Source organism: Falco rusticolus, chromosome 7 (genome assembly GCF_015220075.1).
Source record: "Falco rusticolus isolate bFalRus1 chromosome 7, bFalRus1.pri, whole genome shotgun sequence".
Lineage (NCBI taxonomy): Eukaryota > Metazoa > Chordata > Aves > Falconiformes > Falconidae > Falco > Falco rusticolus.
In genome coordinates, this window is record NC_051193.1 from 12802966 (window position 1) to 12823306 (window position 20341).

At 44.5% G+C, this 20341-nt stretch overlaps 1 protein-coding gene across 3 annotated transcripts in view; it reads left to right on the plus strand.

Moving 5' to 3' along the window:
- The window catches only part of LOC119150785 (cell migration inducing hyaluronidase 1), a 114923-nt gene extending 96330 nt beyond the window's left edge, over positions 1–18593 (plus strand). For 2 of the 3 annotated variants that reach the window (XM_037393639.1, XM_037393640.1), the window contains exons 18-29: positions 536–667; positions 2610–2645; positions 2737–2892; positions 4439–4619; positions 6414–6629; positions 7543–7754; positions 8229–8414; positions 9111–9315; positions 10165–10251; positions 10582–10739; positions 13701–13801; positions 14689–18593. In XM_037393639.1, the coding sequence (XP_037249536.1) occupies positions 536–667; positions 2610–2645; positions 2737–2892; positions 4439–4619; positions 6414–6629; positions 7543–7754; positions 8229–8414; positions 9111–9315; positions 10165–10251; positions 10582–10739; positions 13701–13801; positions 14689–14816 (1798 nt within the window). In that variant the 3' untranslated portion in view covers positions 14817–18593. The remainder of the gene's footprint in view (positions 1–535; positions 668–2609; positions 2646–2736; positions 2893–4438; positions 4620–6413; positions 6630–7542; positions 7755–8228; positions 8415–9110; positions 9316–10164; positions 10252–10581; positions 10740–13700; positions 13802–14688) is intronic. The other variant, XM_037393641.1, reaches the window with a different exon arrangement.
- The last annotated feature ends 1748 nt before the right edge of the window (positions 18594–20341 follow it).

Sequence of the window (20341 nt, forward strand, 5' to 3'; positions counted from 1 at the left end):
CTTCAGAGTTAATAAATCTTGTACGTGTGTCCTGGGTAATGTGTAGCGGGAATAGTGAAGGACATACACACAGTCCCTCTCCAAGATGTTTTAATTCCTTTCTCCAGCAAGGAAAATTTGGCATGATACTCAGTGCCGCAGCATAGCCAAAGCCAGGAGATAAGAATACTCAAAAGGGAAAACAAAAGGATATTTATCTAAATAACAGGAGTATGCTAAAGGATAACAGTAAAGGATTAAAAAATACCTCAGGCTTTTGGGAGCAATAACAAACTTTCCATGCTTTCAGCAATATATCAACAATACAATAACGGAAAGGTGAAAGGAAAATTGGAGCGGGTCTTTACAACTGCCTTGTCTGGGCTGTCCTTCCATTGGCAGCTGGGTCTGGCCATCGCTCCATGACAAGACACACTGGGTGGACTGTTGTCCCAAAGCTGTTCCTGAGTTAGCACAAACCAGATGCTGAGCAGAGCTGTGCGCCAAGCAAGGCTACCTTCCCTCGCCAACCTTTCTTCTCTCCTTCTGGTTACAGATACAGCCCACACAAAGATGCTGACCCTTTGAAGCCCAGGGAACCTGCAATAATTGAACGCTTTATTGCCTACAAGAATCAGGATCACGGGGCCTGGCTGCGGGGTGGAGATGTGTGGCTGGACAACTGCCAGTGAGTTTTGCCTTATTTCAACTCTCGGAGTTCAGTCTGGTGTTTATGGCGAGCATAGCTGTGGTTCAGACTATTTATATTGCTTTGCACCTTTTGTATGGCCAAGATTGAACTAAAGACGAAACGTTAAGTCAACACAGGCATTATTTAACACAAACAAAACCTGCTTTGTCTGAACCAAAGATCCCTCACATTGTTTCTCTGTGTGATGCTGACCAGCATTCAAAAATGGTCACAGAAGTAGACATACAGATGCAAAGAACTAAAAAGAAAACCTAATTTCTTAAATGAAAAATGAGGTGCTTTGAAAAGAAAGCAGCAAAATCCACCACCTTCCCTGGCTAAGCCTAGTCACAGATCAGTTTTATGTGGTTCGCTGTTACGCTGAATAAGCGGGTACTGACCGAGCAGACATAAAACTATGCATCACCGCAGCAAGGGAGAAAGACTGGGCCGGTGCGTGTTGTGCTCTTTGAAGGCTGTTTCCTGCACTGGTCAGAGCAGATATTTGTTTTGCCCTTGAGAACAGATGATCTGCTACAGGTTTTTTTGCTGAGCCAGCCCCTTTAATACCAATCTCAATGAAAAAAAGAGGAGAAAAAGGGAAAAGCTACTTTACAAGGCATATTGTGATAACCCTAGTAGGAATAGCTGTCACACCATTATTTGGTGGCCAATTCCTGGCCAGAGCTGCCTTACCTTCGAGTTACCCAGACCTCTTAAAGGAACTGGTGGTATGCGCTGGCTTTAGCCACCGGTCAGGTGGGCAAGAATGAGATCGTGGCAGAACAGTCAGAAACTCAATATTGAGCAATACGGTTTGTGGTGCTTCTGAACTTCTGAACCAGAAGTACCTAGCCCGCTCCCTGGCCAGCGAGCGTTGCCTTTCACAGTAACACTCGCGTCACTGAGACATTTGCACAGCTTACACAGCAACTGCAGTGGGAGGCTGCTAAAGGACCAAGCGCTTTATCCCTTTCCCACAGCAAAATATGAGTGGATGTCAATGCGAGGAAGCGGCCGTCAGCCTGTCATGTCCTTACAGCCACAGTGATTTCCATCCCAGCAGCTGCAAGGCTCCGGCAGGACCGCACGGAGCGGCCGCCCCGGTGCAGCGCTGCCACCTGCGGGCGGAGCCGCGCACGGCTCAGCCCCCCCGCGCCGGCCGCCGGCGACAGAGCCGGCGCGGGCACCGGCGTGACCATGCCATCGCGACCACTTTAATTGTAGCCTTCCTATAAGCAGGGGTCATGGACCGACAGTTGTGATTTACCTCATCTAAAAGCTTGGAATTTCAGTGAAGTGGAAAGACATATTAATTTGTTTGTGGGTTGTTTTGTTTTTTTTTTTTTTCATTTTGTTTTTTTGTTGTGTGTATGGTTTGGTTGTTTTGTTTTTTTATTTTCTATAAATAAGGAAGTTCGATCTGGATTTCCCTGTTTGTGAAAGAGAAGCCAAGTTTCTCTGTGTTTGTAACAGTTCCCATTGTAAAGATATTTTATAAAGCATTACGTGATTCAAAAATCCAGAGTAGCACAGAGGTGTGCGTCAGGCAAAGCACTATTAAATAATAAAAGCTTGTTGGAGCAAGAAATAAGCATGATCTTTCTAGCTAACAAAAAGGAAAGAGCGTTGTCATTAGACACGGAAAAAGCTTTACCAGACAAGTAAACTATGCCCAGTAATCATAGGCTTAGCCTCAGCTTGGAGCAATCAGGTGCATGTCTGCTGCTCCATGTGATCTGCACACACGGCCAGGGGTGCCAAGAGACCCTCCAGAGCTGGGCAGGGAGCAAGCCTGGAAAAGCCGGAGCTTCCCTGGAGCACTGTTCAGTAGCTAAGCCCTGCTGACCTCCACCTCATTGGTTTGGTTATTTTAGTTTGGTGTGATAAAACCAAGCAAAACCAAACCTCTTCTGAAGCATCTCTCTCCTCTCCGCAGGTTTGCTGACAACGGCATTGGCCTGACCTTGGCAAGGTGAGTGTGGTGCAGGCTGTGCTGCAGCCTGGGGCAGAGCTGGGGGGGACGGGCGTGAGCAGCTCCGTCACCTCCAGCCCTTCCTGCCTAGTGGTGGGACATTCCCTCATGATGATGGCTCAAAGCAAGAAATCAAGAACAGCTTGTTCGTTGGGGAGAGTGGAAACCTGGGCACTGAGACGATGGACAACGAGATCTGGGGACCTGGAGGTCTGGATCACAGAGGAAGGACCCTGCCCATCGGCCCGTAAGTTGAGCACATCAAAGCACTCACTGTTCCCACTCAGTGCAAACTCCAGCCCAGTGTGGTTTCTTCAGCACTGTTCAGTTTAATAACTGTTACACTGAATGGATTTGGTTTCACGTCTCCCGATCCCAACATTCTTCACTGTGCAGCTGCTGCTGGCAGGTACATACTTGCAGGCTGCCAAGACAGCATCAGACTCCTCTTTGCTTCCCCCTCCCCTTTGCAAACGGAGTTGAGCAGACAGCAAGTGTGTGCTAGCTGGGCACTTCTGTGTATGTGGTCAGCAGTGGCTGAGCTATGCTGACCTGCTCCATCCAGATCAGCAGCCGGGAAAGCTCATTGAAGCTTGTTTGAAAGCATTGAAGCTGGGTTTGAACTGGCCCAGATGTGGTTGTAGATGTCCTCAGAACTTCTCTTACTGTTGCTGCTGTGCTACAGGAATTTGATGCCTTTGTTAAATAGTTTTGAAACGCCCAGTGAACTTTGTGTGTGGCCTCTTCCTAGACCTTAGGACTACAGATTGGTTTGCAAGTGCAATAATGTTTTGATATTATTCCTGAAAACATAGTTATCCTAGCAGTAGCCCTACAGTGAACAAACAGCTCAGCTGATTTTTTTCTGCCATATTAAACACCTCAACTTTGCTTGTTGGTAGCAATACAGGAGGCTTATTATTAACTATAGTAATAATCAAAGTCCAGTCTGCTATGACTCTTCTTCTTACATCCTTTACATATATATATGTGGGTGTATCTCATCTTGGGTGTTGTGTGCAGAAACTGAGAGAGACAGAACAAATGCACAGAAGCAGGCAAGTGCTGTCTAAGGAAAGCCATTCACGTGAGGAAGGGATCAGATTTATTTATCATAAATGACATTTAAAACATCTTAGCCTCTTAAGGAGTTTAAGCATTTCATTCACTTAATCCGTGTGAAAAATGGTGTCCTCTTTACCTTGCAGATGATATCAGAGAAGGCTGTTAGTAAAAGTTCATTAGTCTGCCTCTTCACTTCTTTTCAACCCTATAGATTGCAAGACCTTTCCTTGTTTTCAACTCCTCTTTTTATTGCAGCAGAGTGTTGCACTGTTGCACTGTTTCTCTCCAAGTTCCTTTGAAAGATGTGGTGGGACTGCTTTCAGCCCTGCTGTTATTCAGCCCAAGGAGTCTGCATGGCTGATGAGTTTCAGGTTTTGCGGCTGCAAAACTCGTTTCTGATCGCAAACACGAATTTATTCATTTTTAGGTCAATGCTTTGGCATTGCTATAAGCTCCTTCCCTGGAGGAGCACAGACCAAATGAAGGTGATCTGTTCAGACACAAGAGAACTTGAGCTGAACTTGCAAGGCTGAGAGGACTTCACAGACCTAAAAAGGAGGGAAATCCCTTCTCTTCCAAAACATGAACTCAGGAGTCATCCTAAGGCCTGTGAAAAATGAAAGCAGCTGGGAAACAAGTGCTGTGGGACTGTAGGTGTCTAGAACACATTCTCATCCCCACGCTGATGTGTCATGACCAAGTCTCTGTTTCCTCCCAATGTGTTTTAGGGATTTTCCCATTCGAGGGATTCAGTTCTACGATGGACCGATCAACGTCCAGAACTGCACCTTCCGCAAGTTCGCTGCCCTGGTCGGCCGGCACACAAGCGCTCTGGCCTTCCGGCTCAACAACGCCTGGCAGAGCTGCCCCAACAACAATGTCACCGACATTCATTTTGAAGATGTCCCTGTGAGTTATCCTTCTCAAAAAGGCCTTTTCCAGTCGGCTTGGAAAGGGGCTTGAGGCAAAAAGGGTAAAGCAGCCTTTAAGAGAAAACACGGGAACTTCAGGAGGTTGCCCCATGTCTTTGCCAGTAGTTTAACAAAGAGAATGGCAGCTGAGAAAGGGGAAACTGGACAGGTAAAATAACAAGAAAATCCAATTCTCTGACAGGTTTGCAGCAAACCAGAAGCGGGCGTCAGGTAAAAAAAAAAAACAAGAAAAAAGTAGTGTTATTCAAGTGAAAATAATTCCCATTTCTGTATGTCTTAGGAACTGTGGAATAGGGAGAAGAATCTGCCCCTTTATTTTCAACAGCAGTTTCATATTAAAGCAACAACAGAAGGAAATCTGTTGTGGAAGGTCTAACTCACCTAGAAGCAGAAAATACTGATTTTGGGAAACAGCCAGTGAAACTGAGCCGATGCAGGGTAATTCTGCAGCCCCGCACAGCAGGGTAATTCCACGGACTCCAGTTCTACAGGCATAAATGAGAGCAGAGTCCAGGCAAAAGGGATCTGCCAAACTTTGAGTTACACTGTGGACGTCTGGGTGCTGGCCTGAACTTGTCCTGGGGTCTGTGCTTTTGAGTTATTTTTGAATTTGTTTGCCCAAATATGTGCTAACTGGTTTGCTGAGGTTCACCTCTAGCAGCTGTTAAATCCAACTGCCAAACATTACAAACAAATAAATAAATAAAGCGGTTGAGACTGAAACGATTTGGGTTGCTTAACTTTCAAAAAATTAGCAGACTTGCTCACGTGTCGGGAAAAGTGCTGACTCGTGATCCTTGTGCCAAATGGGATGGGAAAGGCAAAATTCCCCTAAAAACGTTGGTTGGTTACTTTCTCACATTGCACCAGGCAGGCGGGTGACGGGCAAGCTGGATAAAAATATCAGTCAGAAGTTGCCTGAGCAGCCATTTCCCAGGGGAGGTCACTGATTATTCCCAGCATCAGTGTGACTTTATGTGGCTTTGGAACCTTAAAAATACATTAGCAGACAGTAAGCGAAGTGGCTGTTGTGAAATTGCCCCATATCCTGAACCTTCCTCCAGAAAGTTAAAAAAACCCACCTTCTCACAGCTGAGGCTGAAATTCTGGTTGATTTAGCCTTTCCCCCACAGTCAGCAGGGCAGTCTGTGTCTGCACTGCCTGGCAAATCAAACACACCTTTGAAGCGTGTCGCCCAGCTCTAGGCTGACTCCAGGCTGACCGAAGAGGCAGTGTGCAGGCAGAGGCCATCCTCATATGCCTGTACCAAATGGCACGGCGTTCCTGCCAGCTAACAAGACCGGCTCAGCTGAAAATAGTTTTGGTGCTTCCACCTTTGGATGGTCAGTTTCAAAAGCTCAGTTTTGTTCCCACGTAAGTGCTGTCTCCGAGGACCTGCAACCCCAAATTTCATCTGGAGCCGTGGGGCCTCAGTGCCATCGAAATTATTCAATATATATTATTGAATTATTGAATAAAATATAATTAAATATATGTTATGAACGTAACATAGCTTGCAATGTCTTGAGGTGAGCAGCCAATGTCTGTGGCCATTTAAAGAACGGTGATGTTAGTGCACACATAGATTTCATTATGCACAAATCGAGCCACAAACCCAACCCTATTTCTTGCCCAAGATACATTCCAATCCCAAATAAAGTCAGAAAATGTGTCCTTTGAGCCACCCTAGTGACCATAGCCATCCCTTGCTCTGTGCTGTAAGTGATGGATTCCTTTGAGCAGATGTAAATATTTTCACTGTTTTGTTTAGATTACCTCAAGGGTCTTCTTTGGAGAACCTGGCCCCTGGTTCAATGGTCTGGATATGGATGGTGATAAAACATCAGTTTTTCATGATGTAGATGGTTCTGTGTCAGAATATCCAGGCTCATACCTGATAAAAGAAGATAACTGGTTAATCAAGCACCCTGACTGCATTGACGTGCCCGACTGGAGAGGTTCCATCTGCAGCGGTCACTTTGCACAGGTAAAGCTGCTTACCAAGTGCTATTGTTATCGCTTTGTTTTAATTTTCTTGGCACTGTAAAGCTTGACCTTTAGAAGTGCACTTTCTGCAGGGGCTTCAAGGTTTATTTATCTGCGTGTCTGCACAGGTGGTTTTGAACATGATGAAACTGTGGTACATTTTTAGATACTTTGACCTCGACTGCTCACAGGTCTGACAGCTTCTGCCTGAAGTCACCTAAGAGCTCCATGGGCATGAACGGATTAATATTCATAAATCTATGGGCTGTCGGTTAGTTGTTTTTCCTTGATTTATGGAGGGAAGTGTTGCCCACAGTGTTATGGGAAACGTACTGAGCAGTCAAAATTAGACTTCAGCTCTCACGATCCTTCATCCTGTTGTGCAACCACCAAACCATTCTTCCTACCACACAAGCTCCGAGCGCTGCTCCTTGAGAGAGTCCTCACTTTCCTCTGATGAGTAGCGCCTGGTTTTATCTTGGGTGTTGTGACTGTTGGGTTTTTTTCCCGTGTAATGCCACTAAAGCCAATTTCTAACCACTGAGCTGGTTTTCATGCTTCTGAAATCCATACAAAAGGGTCCTTGTTCAGTAGGAGTCAGATGCCTGAGGTAGATATTGTCCCACTGCTGAGCTGTGAAATACTTCGGCTCCCCTGCAGACCTGTTTGAAGCCTTGACCAGCACATGGTCTTGAACTCGGTGGATGAGGAAATTATCCTTCTTTTTTGCTGAAAACAGGAAAAAGTTCCTTCTCTTCTTGTTGAAAAAGAAGCCTAAGAAATTGAATATAAGTGTACGGCGGACAGGTCGCCGCTGGTCACAGGCCTCGCAGCAGTTCATGTCTATTGAGTAGCTGCGCCTTTAATGTTCTACTGTAGTTCATTAAACCCTTGGTGATCTTTTTCTCATCTAGATATACATCCAAGCCTACAAGCCAGCCAACCTGAAAATGAAAATAATAAAAAATGACTACCACAATCACCCACTCTACTTGGAAGGCGCTTTGAGCAAAAGCACTCATTACCAGCAGTATCAGCCAGTCATAACTCTGAGGAAAGGCTACACCATCCACTGGGACAAGACAGCCCCCGAAGAGCTCGCCATATGGCTCATCAACTTCAACAAGTGAGTGATCCGACTGAATTCCAACATTCCAGTTCAATAATGTAACTAACTGCACATTTTTAATGAGTGAGGTCTTCACCTTGTGAGCTTTTCCAGAATGAACATGCTTGTTCCAGGAAGTCGACGGAGTTCACCATCATTCCATTTGACATCTCAGATTCCCGTTTCCTCCCGTGGGAAGCCCTGCAAGATAACACGGTTCATTTTTAGAAGCTAGAGCTAATTCATTCCTGGTGCATGGAAGTCACAGGTGTAGAAGTCAGGAGCAGATCTGACCCACATTGCTTAACTAACCCATGGTTGTTATGTCTAAATTACGTTGCATTGATTCATCCCAAACCATTAAAATTTTAACTAGCCAGGAAAAAATTAAGTTACATTTCAGAGTGAATTATTTAGTTTGGCTTCTAGCATGCCCAGGAAAATAATAGTCATGTATCAACTCGTTATAATGTCAGTCTTTGCTATTTTTAGGAACGACTGGATCCAAGTAGGGTTTTGCTATCCTAAAGGGACGACATTTTCCATTCTCTCAGACATCCACAATCGTCTCTTGAAGAAAACGTACAAAACTGGAACCTTCTACAGAACTTCTCAAATGGAGAAACTGGAGCACAGATACCCTAGTAAAGGATACTACTACTGGGATGAGGACACTGGGTAAGGAAGCAGGCCTTGGCCGATTTGGACACCGCTTTGGGAAAGCTGCTGGAATTGTGAGCCATTTGGCTAATGCCATTAGTGAGGATCACAACAAAACCAGAAACTCTTTCTGGGAATGTGACCAGTGTGAGGTTTTCCTGGGACTCCCACAGCTGCCAGTCATTCATAGCCTCTGCTGTGCTGCAGTTACTCTAGGAAACACTTTGCCAAGTGAATACAAATTAGAAAAAAAAAGACAAAAGCAAAGTGCAGATGATGAAACTGAACTGGAGACACACCCAACCCTTCTTGTTTTGAACGGCAACCATTTTAACACAACACAACAGGGATGCACAGGAACTAAGAGTATAAAGCCTGTTATTTTATTTTAAAGAATTTTAATAATGGGAAAGAAAGACCTAAAATACAAAGCATGTATTTCTACATATATGTATCATTATAAAATAGATCTGAAAGAGCATTCAGGTGTCATCTAATTTATCTGTCTTAAGTTTCTTGACTCCCCAAAGCATTTCTGTGTCCCCTTTTATTTGCACGTGGTATGCTGAGCACTATAAAACGCAGACGTGGGCACTGAGGCTCTCAATGCACATTGTTGCACAGCATTAGGAAGGAGTTCACCCAAACTGAGAGGCAGCCATTTTTTGCGTGGAAGTCTCAAGGCTGCCGCTCATTTTTCTCTCCTACCTGTAGGCTGCTGTTTCTGAAACTCAAAGCTCAAAATGAAAAGGAGAAGTTTGCTTTCTGCTCTGTCAAGGGCTGTGAACGAATAAGAATCAAAGCTGTGATCCCAAAGACGGCTGGCGCCAGCGACTGTGAAGCCATGGCCTATCCCAAGTACATTGAGACACCGATAGTAGAAGTGCCCATGCCTAAGAAGCTTTCCAGTGCACAACTGGTAAAGTAGTTGATTTCTTATTACAGAATTATTGCCAGTGTAAACCTGTAGTTCTGGCACATATTGTGCCCACAGGCATAGAAGGGTTTTATACCAGGTTCAGTACGTCCTGTGCTGAGTTTTCTGAAGTGGTTCAGGCGTGTGGAATAATACCAAACAGATTCTTGCATGCACCGAGGGCGCAGGTCCTTGAAGGACAGAGTCACCCAAGACTTCGGTTGAAGTTGGATACTGAAGTCTTTTGGGGCTCTGTTGTGATGTCTTGTGCTTAAAAGCACAGGGTGAAAAGTGATGAGCTGGAAGACAGGCTGGTCCAGGGAATGGTTCTGGAGAGTCACAAAGTTCCTTGCCCGGCTTCCAGCTCCTCCAGGCTATAACAGCAGTGTCAGAAAGGGGACCACATAGCTGAGTGTCTCTCTCATTCATATAATGCACAATACTGTCTCCTATATCAAATCTAGTCTGGTTCTGGAGGAGGGAGGGCGATATTTATCTGGGGTTTTGTGTTTTATTTTGTGGGGTTTTTTTCACTCATCACCCTTGAAGCAGGAATCCACAGCAAAGCCTCAGAGAATTATGTGTCAGCTCTGCAAAGTGAGAATCACTTATGCTCTGCCATTAGGTGAAACAATTTAAATGCTGACAGGATGAGCAGAGAGGATACCATAGTGCCCAGTCTCATTAGCGATGTAATTTGGCAAGTCAGTGCTTATTATGTAGCTTTCTTGTTGATTGAATTTCAAGGTTTAAAATGCTTTCTGAAAAATGCAGCATTCAGGTAATGGATGTCCTCAGTAGAATAACTCTTTTTCTCTCCTTTTTTTTTTTTTGTTTGTTTTTTGTAAACAGAAGACTAAGGACCACCTACTAGAAGTGAAAATAGAAACTTATAAGAAACAGTACTTCCACCTAAAGGATGATTTTGCATACATTGAGGTGAGCAGGTCCTCTCAGTGAACTTGATGGGACAAAATTCTCAGGTACTTGCTTCATTTTTATGGAAAATTTGCTTACAGAATTACCACGGATAGTTAGACTCAGATCACTTCTGCTTTCTATTTTGCAGGAAAAAAAAAACCCAAACAAATGGCTGTAGCTTCCCCTTACTAGTAAAAATGTGGGACAACTTGGCCTCAGAGATCTGGAATTCTGCCCTTTGATAGAAAGAGCAGTCCAGTGACACAAGACTATCAGTACTTCTTACAGGTGGCTGTCTGTAATTGTATTACTATGATAGATCAAGAATACTTTTCCCCCCCCGCACAGGTTGACGGCGTCAGGTTTTTCCTTACCGATGAGGGTATCCAACTGGTTGTGATTGATGGACATCATGGAAAAGTCGTTGATCGAGTAACATTCAAAAACTCAATTCTACAAGGAATCCCAGCACAGTTAGAAAATTACATCAGCAACATCAAAGACCAGTGAGTAAATAATCTGGTGTTACTCAGGTGCATCATACAAGAATGCTGTACAACACTCACCTGTTTCCTGGGGTTTGTCACCCAACGTGGGCTGTCAGCTGACCGGGCTGACAAAGTGCTTCTGTACCCACCAGCTTCAAAAGGGTCCAAACGGGAGTGGGATGTGCAGGCAGCAGCAGGATGCAGACTCTGTGATTTAGGAACTGATCAAGCCCCAGATAAACTGCAGAGCTACATTTGATTAATAAACTGCAGATCTACATTTATGTTGTGGGTTGTAGACGAACCACAGGCTTAAATTCACAAACCACTTATCGGTACAGATGTGCACGGTTTACATTTTTCTATTGTCTGCATACTCTCTTAAATGGCAGAAATTTCCACTAATAAAATACATTCCTCTTTGCACATGTTCCCTGCCCAGACCTAAGGGCTGGATGCTTTTATTTTTTAAGTATGGGCAGCCAGAAACGCAGAGTTCTGCAAGCAGGTGGTAAGTAGCCAACACATGTTCCTACATCCAGGATGACAGTGACTTTGCCCTCTGGCATAAGAATGGGAACAAAATCAGAAACCCTTTAATCAAAGGGGTTGTGCCCGTATAGTCTGTGGAGTGCTATTGGGAAACGCATATATTTCATTGTTATTAAATCTGTGTCGATTTGAAACCTGATATGTAACATTTAATGCAAATAGGATTGCTTTGTTGATGAATCGTCTGAAATAGCTGTGGGCAGATCAACAGGATATTGTGCTGGCATTTATTCTGGAGATGTAGGGGAAGTTTCAGCAGTGTCACGCAGGTGGATGCAGATGTGTTTCTACTGTCTTAAATAATTCTGAAGGTTGCAAAACCCACATTGAGTAGTTACTGCAGAGAAGCATGGTAGTTGCTCACTTTTCTTGCACACAAAAATAAGAGAGCTTTTCAGAGAGGCCATCCTCCTCTGCAAAAAATCCAATCTCAATCCTGGCTAAATGTGGCTCCTGGATTCTTTCTTACTTTAGAAGATTGAATGGCAACTACACTTCAGGTGTATTTAAATCTTTCTGGGCCTCATTGTCTTCTCAGGATTAGTGTTGGAACAGGATTAAGGTTAGGGTTAGGGTTAGGGTTGGGGTTAGGAGTGGAACTTAACCCAGCATGGTCAGCACCTCTCAGGTCTCACTCAGCTGTGTCTTTGCAAGGATGGAACCCCCAAATTATCATCCTTCTTTCACCAGAAGTTTTTCCAGCCCAGTCCCTGCAGGCCTTTGCAATTTGATCAGGCATGGGCTTCAGCTATAGCCATGGAAGATCTTTGATCCATTTGTTGGACAAACCTGTTGTTCAGATTCAGCTGGGGACACCGTGCGGCTGGTGGGACCATACAGCCAGCAGCTTGTCACCTCTCTCCGCCACCATATGGAGCTCGAGCTGTGCAGAGGGACGATGCTGGCGGCGGGGAAGAAGCCTGCTAAAACAGCTTCTAGGTTTATGGATTTAAGGATGCAAAAAGAGGTGTTTCTAGCAAGGACAAGCCTCTTTGTTCATTTAAGCAACACTCTGCAGGCCAGATGCCTTTTTTTTTAATAAATCCATTTTTCTGATGAGTTTCCCAGGGATGAGAAAACAAAACATCTGGTGAATTTATTTTAAACTTCTATAGCAGGAAAGGCTTAATAGAAAGTAATGATTTTAGTGAACTGAAGGAAGAAAAAAGAGGTGATTCAGCATCCGCAAAGTAGTCAAAACCGGCCTGCCAGCTCAATCCACTCTTGTAAGCACTAGAGCATTTTAACACCTTGGATTTATTCTAGGAAAAGTCCTGACAACTCTTAACTCTTCTGCTTCTCTTGTTCCTCTGCCACCACCCGTTGCTATTTTCCCCTGAACAGTTCAAGTTCCAGCTGAGGTGTTAAGATACAACTGCTGCATGCAGTTGCTCAGGGCTTGAGCTCTGCAGGAGCTGTTGCCTAATTAATTTTAGTGCCTTGTGTCCACTGTGATGCTGGAAAGCAAGCACAGCAAGGCGCTCGTTCTGCAAGACTGCAAATGCCATCTGAGTCAAGGAAGTTTCCGTCATGCAGACCCTGCAAGGTGGAATGAAATAATTTCCTCTAAGCAAGCGTTTACTCACTTAGTGTCGTGCAGCTTTAATTAGGAGGTCAACAAAGATGGCATCCCAGCCCTGTTGAACTGAATGGCAAAACTTCCGCGGAACTCACTGGAGAGTAGCTCTTCCTCCATAGGCTTTGAGATAACCATGGGGGGTGTTTGTGCATCTTGTAGGGCGTCACGAGCTTAACTTCACTGAGTGTCCTGCACTTCTCCCCAGCAAAGGCTCACTGCATGATTATCTCTTGATGTTTGACTTGGGTTTTTGTTCTACCCATCTAGAAATAAGCCTAGGCAGCTATCGAGTGTTACCCAAGCAATTACCTCATGTCTTTTGTTTTTCACTTGGCATTTGTAGAGTACCCCAAGAAATTTGAGTGAAACACACTACATGCAAGTATGGCAGTAGTAGTACTACTACTAATGATAATACTAAACAAATTCTTAAGCAAAAGCACACTGAAAATGAAGGGAAAGCATCAGGCCAGCAAAAGTCTAGAAGTCAGTTTCTTCAGGTTTAATCTGGTAATGAAGAAAGAACAAGAAATTACTTGAGACTTGCTAAGAGCATCTCAGGGAGAGCATCTTCCTTTCTGATCAAAGCAGGATGGAATTGCTGGTTGGAAATATTTAAATGATCCTAGAAAACAGCGTTTAAAAAAAAAAAGGTGAATCCTGTCTGTTTTCTCATGGGTTGTGCATGATTGGAAAAGTGAATATATGGCTAAACTGTTGGAAGGTATCAACAAAAGCCATTAAAGGAGAAACCACTGTTGTTTGTGGGTGGCTGAGTCGCTCAGGCAGGAGTTACCAGTAGCGAGGAATGTGTTCTGACTGTCTGTAAATGGCTCTGTTTCCTCCAGCTCCATAGTGCTGGTGACATCTAAAGGAAGATTCATTTCAAGAGGACCATGGACTAAAGTACTGGAGAAACTTGGAGCAGAGGACGGGTTTAGGTTAAAAGGTAGCAGCTTTTCTATTCCCCTCCCATGGTTCCAGTAAAGGGACCTTTTTTCTGCTTCTAAACTTTGCCTTGCTTGTTTCTATCAGCATGTGCTCAAACGTCCTGGGACCAGTCACTTATTTATTCGGTAAGGTTGTATCCACTGCGCTCAGTTTAATCCTGTAGATGGAAAAAGTGCTCTGGCAGTTGTTCTTAGAAGTGAAGAATTTAGGGGGTTTGATTTTCCAGGTTTAATTTTAAATAAAAAGGCATTTTAACAATAGGAATATTGGACTTTTTCCTACTAAATGCCCCAAAAGAGGATTTTTTTACTTGTCTGAACTTATTTTTAGCTGGTTTTCTCCTGAAACAGAATTCCAGCTTGCAGGCACAAAGCATAGTGATTTCAAAGCATCGCTTATTGCGCTAGAATACTGCTCTGTGTGCATGGTGCTCTGATCAGCTCTAACTGTGAGCTTTTGGTACGCTTTCCTCTTGTGTGTGTGTGTTATACACTAATGTATACTAACAAAGGTCTTCGTTGTCCTGTGCCTCCTCATCACCCCACCTTTCCCAAGCAGGAAAGGCTTTTGAGCATAAGCACCACGCCAACAATGATAGCTTCAACCTTGCCTGCTAGGAAGGGGTTTTCCTTCTCTCTTTCTCCTCTGATACGTATCACACATTATTAATTAATGGAAGCATACAACATGTAAATGAAATTTTAGTTAAGCTTCATTAGAAAAGTATTTCTTTACTACCTGGGGAATGCATAATGGGCAAAGATTGTGTGCACCTGTGCTGTTGTCCACCTGCATCCATCCAGGCACTGGGTGTAGCCACACACATGGGTGGGTATCTGGTGCAGCCCTGACACACTCCTAATATATATCTGCTCTTGTTTGCAGAAAAAATGGCTTTTGTGGGCTTCAAAGGCAGCTTCCGCCCTGTCTGGGTGAAGCTGGTCACTAATGAGGACTCAGCTAAAATCTATCAAGCACTGCCGATTCCTGTGGTGAAGAAAATGAAATTATGAGGACACACTGCTTTGCCTCCTGGCTGCCAGCACTGCCCCCGTGGGACGGACTACTGACTGCTCACCGCAGGCGCCTCGCCAGCCTGCTCCAGAGGTGTAGCATTTTGTTGTTGTTGTTGCTGTTCACAAAGATATCTCACTGTAAGTAGCTAGAGTGGCCACATGTGACAGAAAAGCCTTCCTCTGTGATCAGTGTATGTTCTGTGATCACCAGCTCCTCGCCGGCTGACTTGCCCACCGATGCCGTGTTGACCCTTGTGTCACTAAGCAAGGTTTGACCTGTTTGACGAGCTGCTGGTTTTATCAGCACCCCTGTGACAGGGCTGCCTCTCAAAAGGGGAGTTCTAGGGTTGAAGGCCATCAAGGACTATTGCTTTTACGAGCCTCTAAGTTGCCCAAACACCTTTTTTTTTCTTTTTCTTTTTCTTTTTTTTTTCCATAGTGTAATGAGCTGCTCGCTTAAACATGGAATGCCAATTCAAAGACTAGCTGAAAATCTGAGATAGAAAGAGGATATTTGAATGATTAGCTAGGTGCTGGGAAGTGTAACTGGACAATAAGAATTTATCCTAAAGCTTCCCACCGCTGGAGATATTTAAAAGACGTGTAGATGTGGCACTTATGCACATGGTTTAGTGGTGGACTTGGCAGTGTTAGGTTTAGGGTTGGACTTGGTAATCTTAAAGGTTTTTTCCAACCTAAATTATTCTGTGTTTCTCTGATGTTTGATGAAGCTCTTTGGGATCTGTGTTGTACACTCGAACTCATGGCACATAGTTGGGGAGGAGATGAGAGAAGGAGAGGCTAAAACGTGTTAGTGGAGACTGATGAAACCACATTTTTCTGCTTGCTGAGAAAACTGCGTTTCTCCTATGGATCAAGGGTTTTAACAGTGGTTGCTCAGATAAGAAGTTTTCCTTCAACAAGCAGCTGTAGGCCAGAAGGAAAGCAATGTTGATTAGCACATATACAGCCTTTCCCATACAGTCCCACCATGTAATAATGTTCAGAGTCAGTCTGCAGGGTTTATGGTAGCCAGTCAAAGCCATCCTGTTCAAGGCTCCCAGTTTTTAACTGGGAATACGGGGGCTTACGTTATTCAGCCTCAAATAGGGTGAGCGGTCCTTGCCTTTCCAGGGAGGTCAGAGGGAATGGGATCAGACTGCTCTGCTGTGTGCTGCTTTCTGATCCTGTCCTTAGGCTTAAGGGCATGAGTGTCTTGGTCCTCCTGGAAGAGTTACATGACGTCTGGATAGAAGGTGACACAGGTGATACCAGGTAGCTGAAGAATTATAGTGGAAATCCCCATACAACTACTTGGATGCCTTGTACCTCCTTTCCCCCATCTTCAAAGCAATATCTGGGTGATGAAGGCAGCTTAGCATCAACCAGGACTCCTACAGGGGCTTCTCTTGAAGCTGGGAAGTTAAACATTATTGTAAAACATCGTAAGCACTGCTAGTGCTCAGTAATATTTCTGCCTGTTGCTCAGAAATGCCCTGAAGGTGTCTCTGGAGGCTGTGGCTATGCTAAGGACACTAAGGGCAGGGGGAAGGGGTAAATGATAGGATGACGAGCTCTTCAAAGTACATAGAATGCAAATTTTGCCAATAATGTCTGCGTTTGTTTCCCCACTTTGTCTCTGCCTGTCCCCATTACTACAGAAATTATTCTAGTTGCTGATGGTTACTTCATTTTACTTTCTTTTAATTAAAGTTCATGTCATTAAGTTGCTTTTTTTCCAGAATATCCAAAGCTCTATCTTGTAGCTGGAACAAAAGGGCAAGGATTTTGTGTGCCATTCCAAAGGCTGGGCAGGTGTTGCAGTCTATAAGCCTGGTTTAGATCAATTGCTCTCAAAGTCAAAGCAACCATGAGCAAAATTTACATAGTACTGTAGGTTACATTCCCCCCAAGCCTCTCCTGGGTTTTGAAACTGGAAATGTTCTTTTCAGTCTTGTTATATAGTTGTTTTGAACTTGCTGAATGTCCTGTGTATTGTATTTAAAAAAAAAAGAAAAAAAAAGAAAAAAAAAAAAGAGCCGAGCTTTCCCTCCCTCGCTTCTTAACAAGAGTCTGGCAATGAATGCTCTTTAGGCATTTGTGCCATTTCCAGAATGAATGGGGAACACTTGTGAAAGGCAAGTGGGGTGGGTTGTTTTTACCCCCAGTGTCTTCTGATGGTTTGGGGATTTCAGAAACTATTCCTTGAAACAGTCAGTCTCACTTGTGGTTCAACCATGATTATCTAAACATCATTTATCTGATGTTCTCTGATAGCCAAAACAGAGCCAGATCCCTGGAGTCGAGCAAATAGGCTAAAAAAAGAGTCTTGAGTACATTCTACTACTACATTCTGTATTTCTTGAGTACATTTGTCTGGGTTACCTAAACCTCTTCGTCAGCCTGAGGCAAGCCTGCTGATACCATTGCACGTGTCAGCGGGGCGCACTTGCCTCCGAGAGTGGACCAAAGCAGGAGTAGGTCTTTCATGAGCACTTAACCAATGGTGGGCAGGAAAGCTGGGCTCGGGATGTACCAGGTTTGGGATGTGGTTTTGCATGACGCCGGGGCAGGAGCTGCCCGCTGCAGTGTGCTGCTCCAGTGGGACAGTGGGACACCAGCGCACTCCCTCCTCCTGGAAAAGCCTGGAAGGACCGTGCCGGCTGGGCCTGTCACCTGCAGTGGTTTGTTCAGCTTCTATAGCATGCTGCCTTTGTGCGAAAGCGTGGCTTCTGATTTTGCTATTTTGGGAATTCTCAGGGTGAAATCATAAGACTTGGCTCTAGGAAACGCTTTTTTCTTTCTTTCCTAAAACCTCTCATCTTATTAAGAGAAGAAGATGTTGAAGTAGGTTGTTCTATCATGCGAAGCTTGTCACATGGGGCTGGTTTTGGAGCGAGGGTCGGTCTCACGCTGTGAATTCCGAGTACGGGATCACTGCAGTCTGTAAGCCTGAGGGATAACAGAGCATCGCAGCAGCGTAACGGGACAGCCAAGCCTGTGAAATGCAAAGGGCTCCCATTGACCTTTATGGGATGGTCAGTGTGCTGCTCTGAAGGCAGAATGAAGCCTAGTACCATCACCAGTCAGCAACAGTTTTGTGCCATATGATCACTTTTTTAATCTTTGACCATTCTAGAAATTCCTCATGCACATTTTGACTAGTGACTTACCTGACCGCTTGTTCTTTGTACATCCTGCACAGTCCCTGCACAAGCTGCAGTTACCCTCTTCGTAAGGTTTTATTACTGCAAATGTTTCCACGTTTGCCTATACAACTGCCATCGGTAGAGTGGGGGTTTTTGATTGCATTTTGTTTGTCTGTTTGTTTGTTTGGATGTTTGGATTTTTTTGCCTCTGTTCGAATGCTTGTTTTACCTGTCGCCGAAACAGCTGGTCCTTTTTCGGAGTTAGATGTTTGTACATTTTCTTATAGACTTTCCAATGAAAAAAAAAAAAAAGATATATTTTCTATTAATTTATTACAATGGCACTAAGACAACTAAATTGCAGACATATGAAGCATTTTTACTGGAGTTTAGCGTTGTTGGGGTTGTTAAGGAGACTGGCGATATGTCTTTTCAGATAATCTGCTTTGCACTTGAAAGCTCTCTGTGTCCGCAGACCGTGGTAATGCATCGACTGGTTTATGATGACAAGAGCTCTTGGGACATTGGTCCCAACAGATTGTGGCTTACAACTGAGATAACATGTAGTTGTTTGGAGTACACAATGTTTATCGAAATAAATATTCAATGCAAATTTCTTATTTTATTTTTTTTGTCTCTTGTCTCTTCAGTGTCTGTAGCAATGAGCTGGCATTTGCTGGGGACACACACGAGCCTTAGTACAGCATCTGAGAGAAAGGTACACAGCTCCCTACTTACTTCAAAAGGCAGAGACCAAGGGGCCAAACCACCCCTGTGTGCGTTTGCTGGCCAGTCTGTGCAGACCACAGTACATTTCACTGCCTGCCCAGTCACCCTTGCAGGCTGTGAGGCAGGGAGATGGGAAGGGAAGGAGATGGGAGCGGGAAAGGGGGTGTCACAGGGGGCAGACACAAGCAAGGGCTGTATTTGGGGCAGCCAAAGGTGGGGGACTATTAGCAGATTAAACCAAAAATCTTGTTCCCTTGCTCACAAAACTTTTTCTTCATTGAATAGGGTGAACACGGAGTAAAAATACATATGGAAATAATATATAAAACCTATAAAGTTTTTGTAGTGGGCGACTATTACAGCTTGTGAGAATCTCACTGTCAGGTCAAGTACGACTTAGACTGTAAATTTTCCACCATGGGACAGTGCCAGCTGGGCAGACTCCACTGTAAAACTTTTTGGAGGCTCCAAAACTGGAATGGGATTTTTTGGTGGCAGCACTCAACGTTTCCAGCATCCAAGCACATATTTTTGAATCAAGTATCAAAATAGTAGTTAGCACGTTAGAGAACTACCGCCTAATGGCTCCAGGCCAGGAAACTAGAAATGCACCCTGCCTACTCGTGTTGGATTGAAGTTACTGACATGTGGGCTTTTGCAGATCAACTGCATGGGGAAAAGGAAGAAAAAAGCTGAAAGTCATGGCAGAAATCTGACATCACAACACCAGCATCAGGGAAAAATGAAGCATCTATTTAATAGAGCGATAAGATCAAAACCTTCCCTGTTGAGAGCTGCAGAGGCTGTTGTGGGAGCAGGGGCAGAGCTGGGCTTTAGCCTCTGACCGCAGCAAATTGATGGGGGGGTGTGGGGCACAGGGAGCCCCCAGGCACCTCCAGAAAGCCACAGGGCAGCCGGGAGCCTGCTCATGGGGCAGGAGCTGCGGAGACCCCCAGGGTGGGCAGCCAGGATTCATCGCACGTGCTCTCGTATGCACAGCTCGTACATGCACGTGCATACACAGACACATCTCTTACATACACGTGTAGACACAGCTTTCATATGTGTGCACACAATCTTATGTGCACGCACACACACACAAATATATGTACATACCTTATAAAGACGTATACATTCTTCTGTATACACACGTACACATACATACACAGGCACATGTATGCACACCCATACACATATCTCATATGTATACACACACACACATCTTACACACACACCCTTACACACAGACTCCCATACATTATTACATTATTGATTTTTTGATGGAGTCAAAGGGAGGTGTGAAGAGGTGCCCCCACCTCGCCGTGCCGCAGCATGTGGGCAGCCGTTACCACTGCGTCGCTCTGCGTGTGTGTGTAAGGAGCAGGAGGGTGGATATATACGTGCGTATGTCTGTGCATGAGGGCTCTACATATGGATATCTGCATTTGTGTGTGGCCTGTGTAAGGGGAGTGCGTGCACTTTGTGTTTGTGTGTGTGCACGTGTATGTGTGTATATATGTGTGAATTTGTGTGTGGTTGGGGTGCCTGTGTGTGGATATTTACGTGAGTGTATTTGTGTGTGTCTGCGTATATATTTGTGTGTGTATATGTGTGTGTCTGTGTGTAGGTGTCTATATATATATG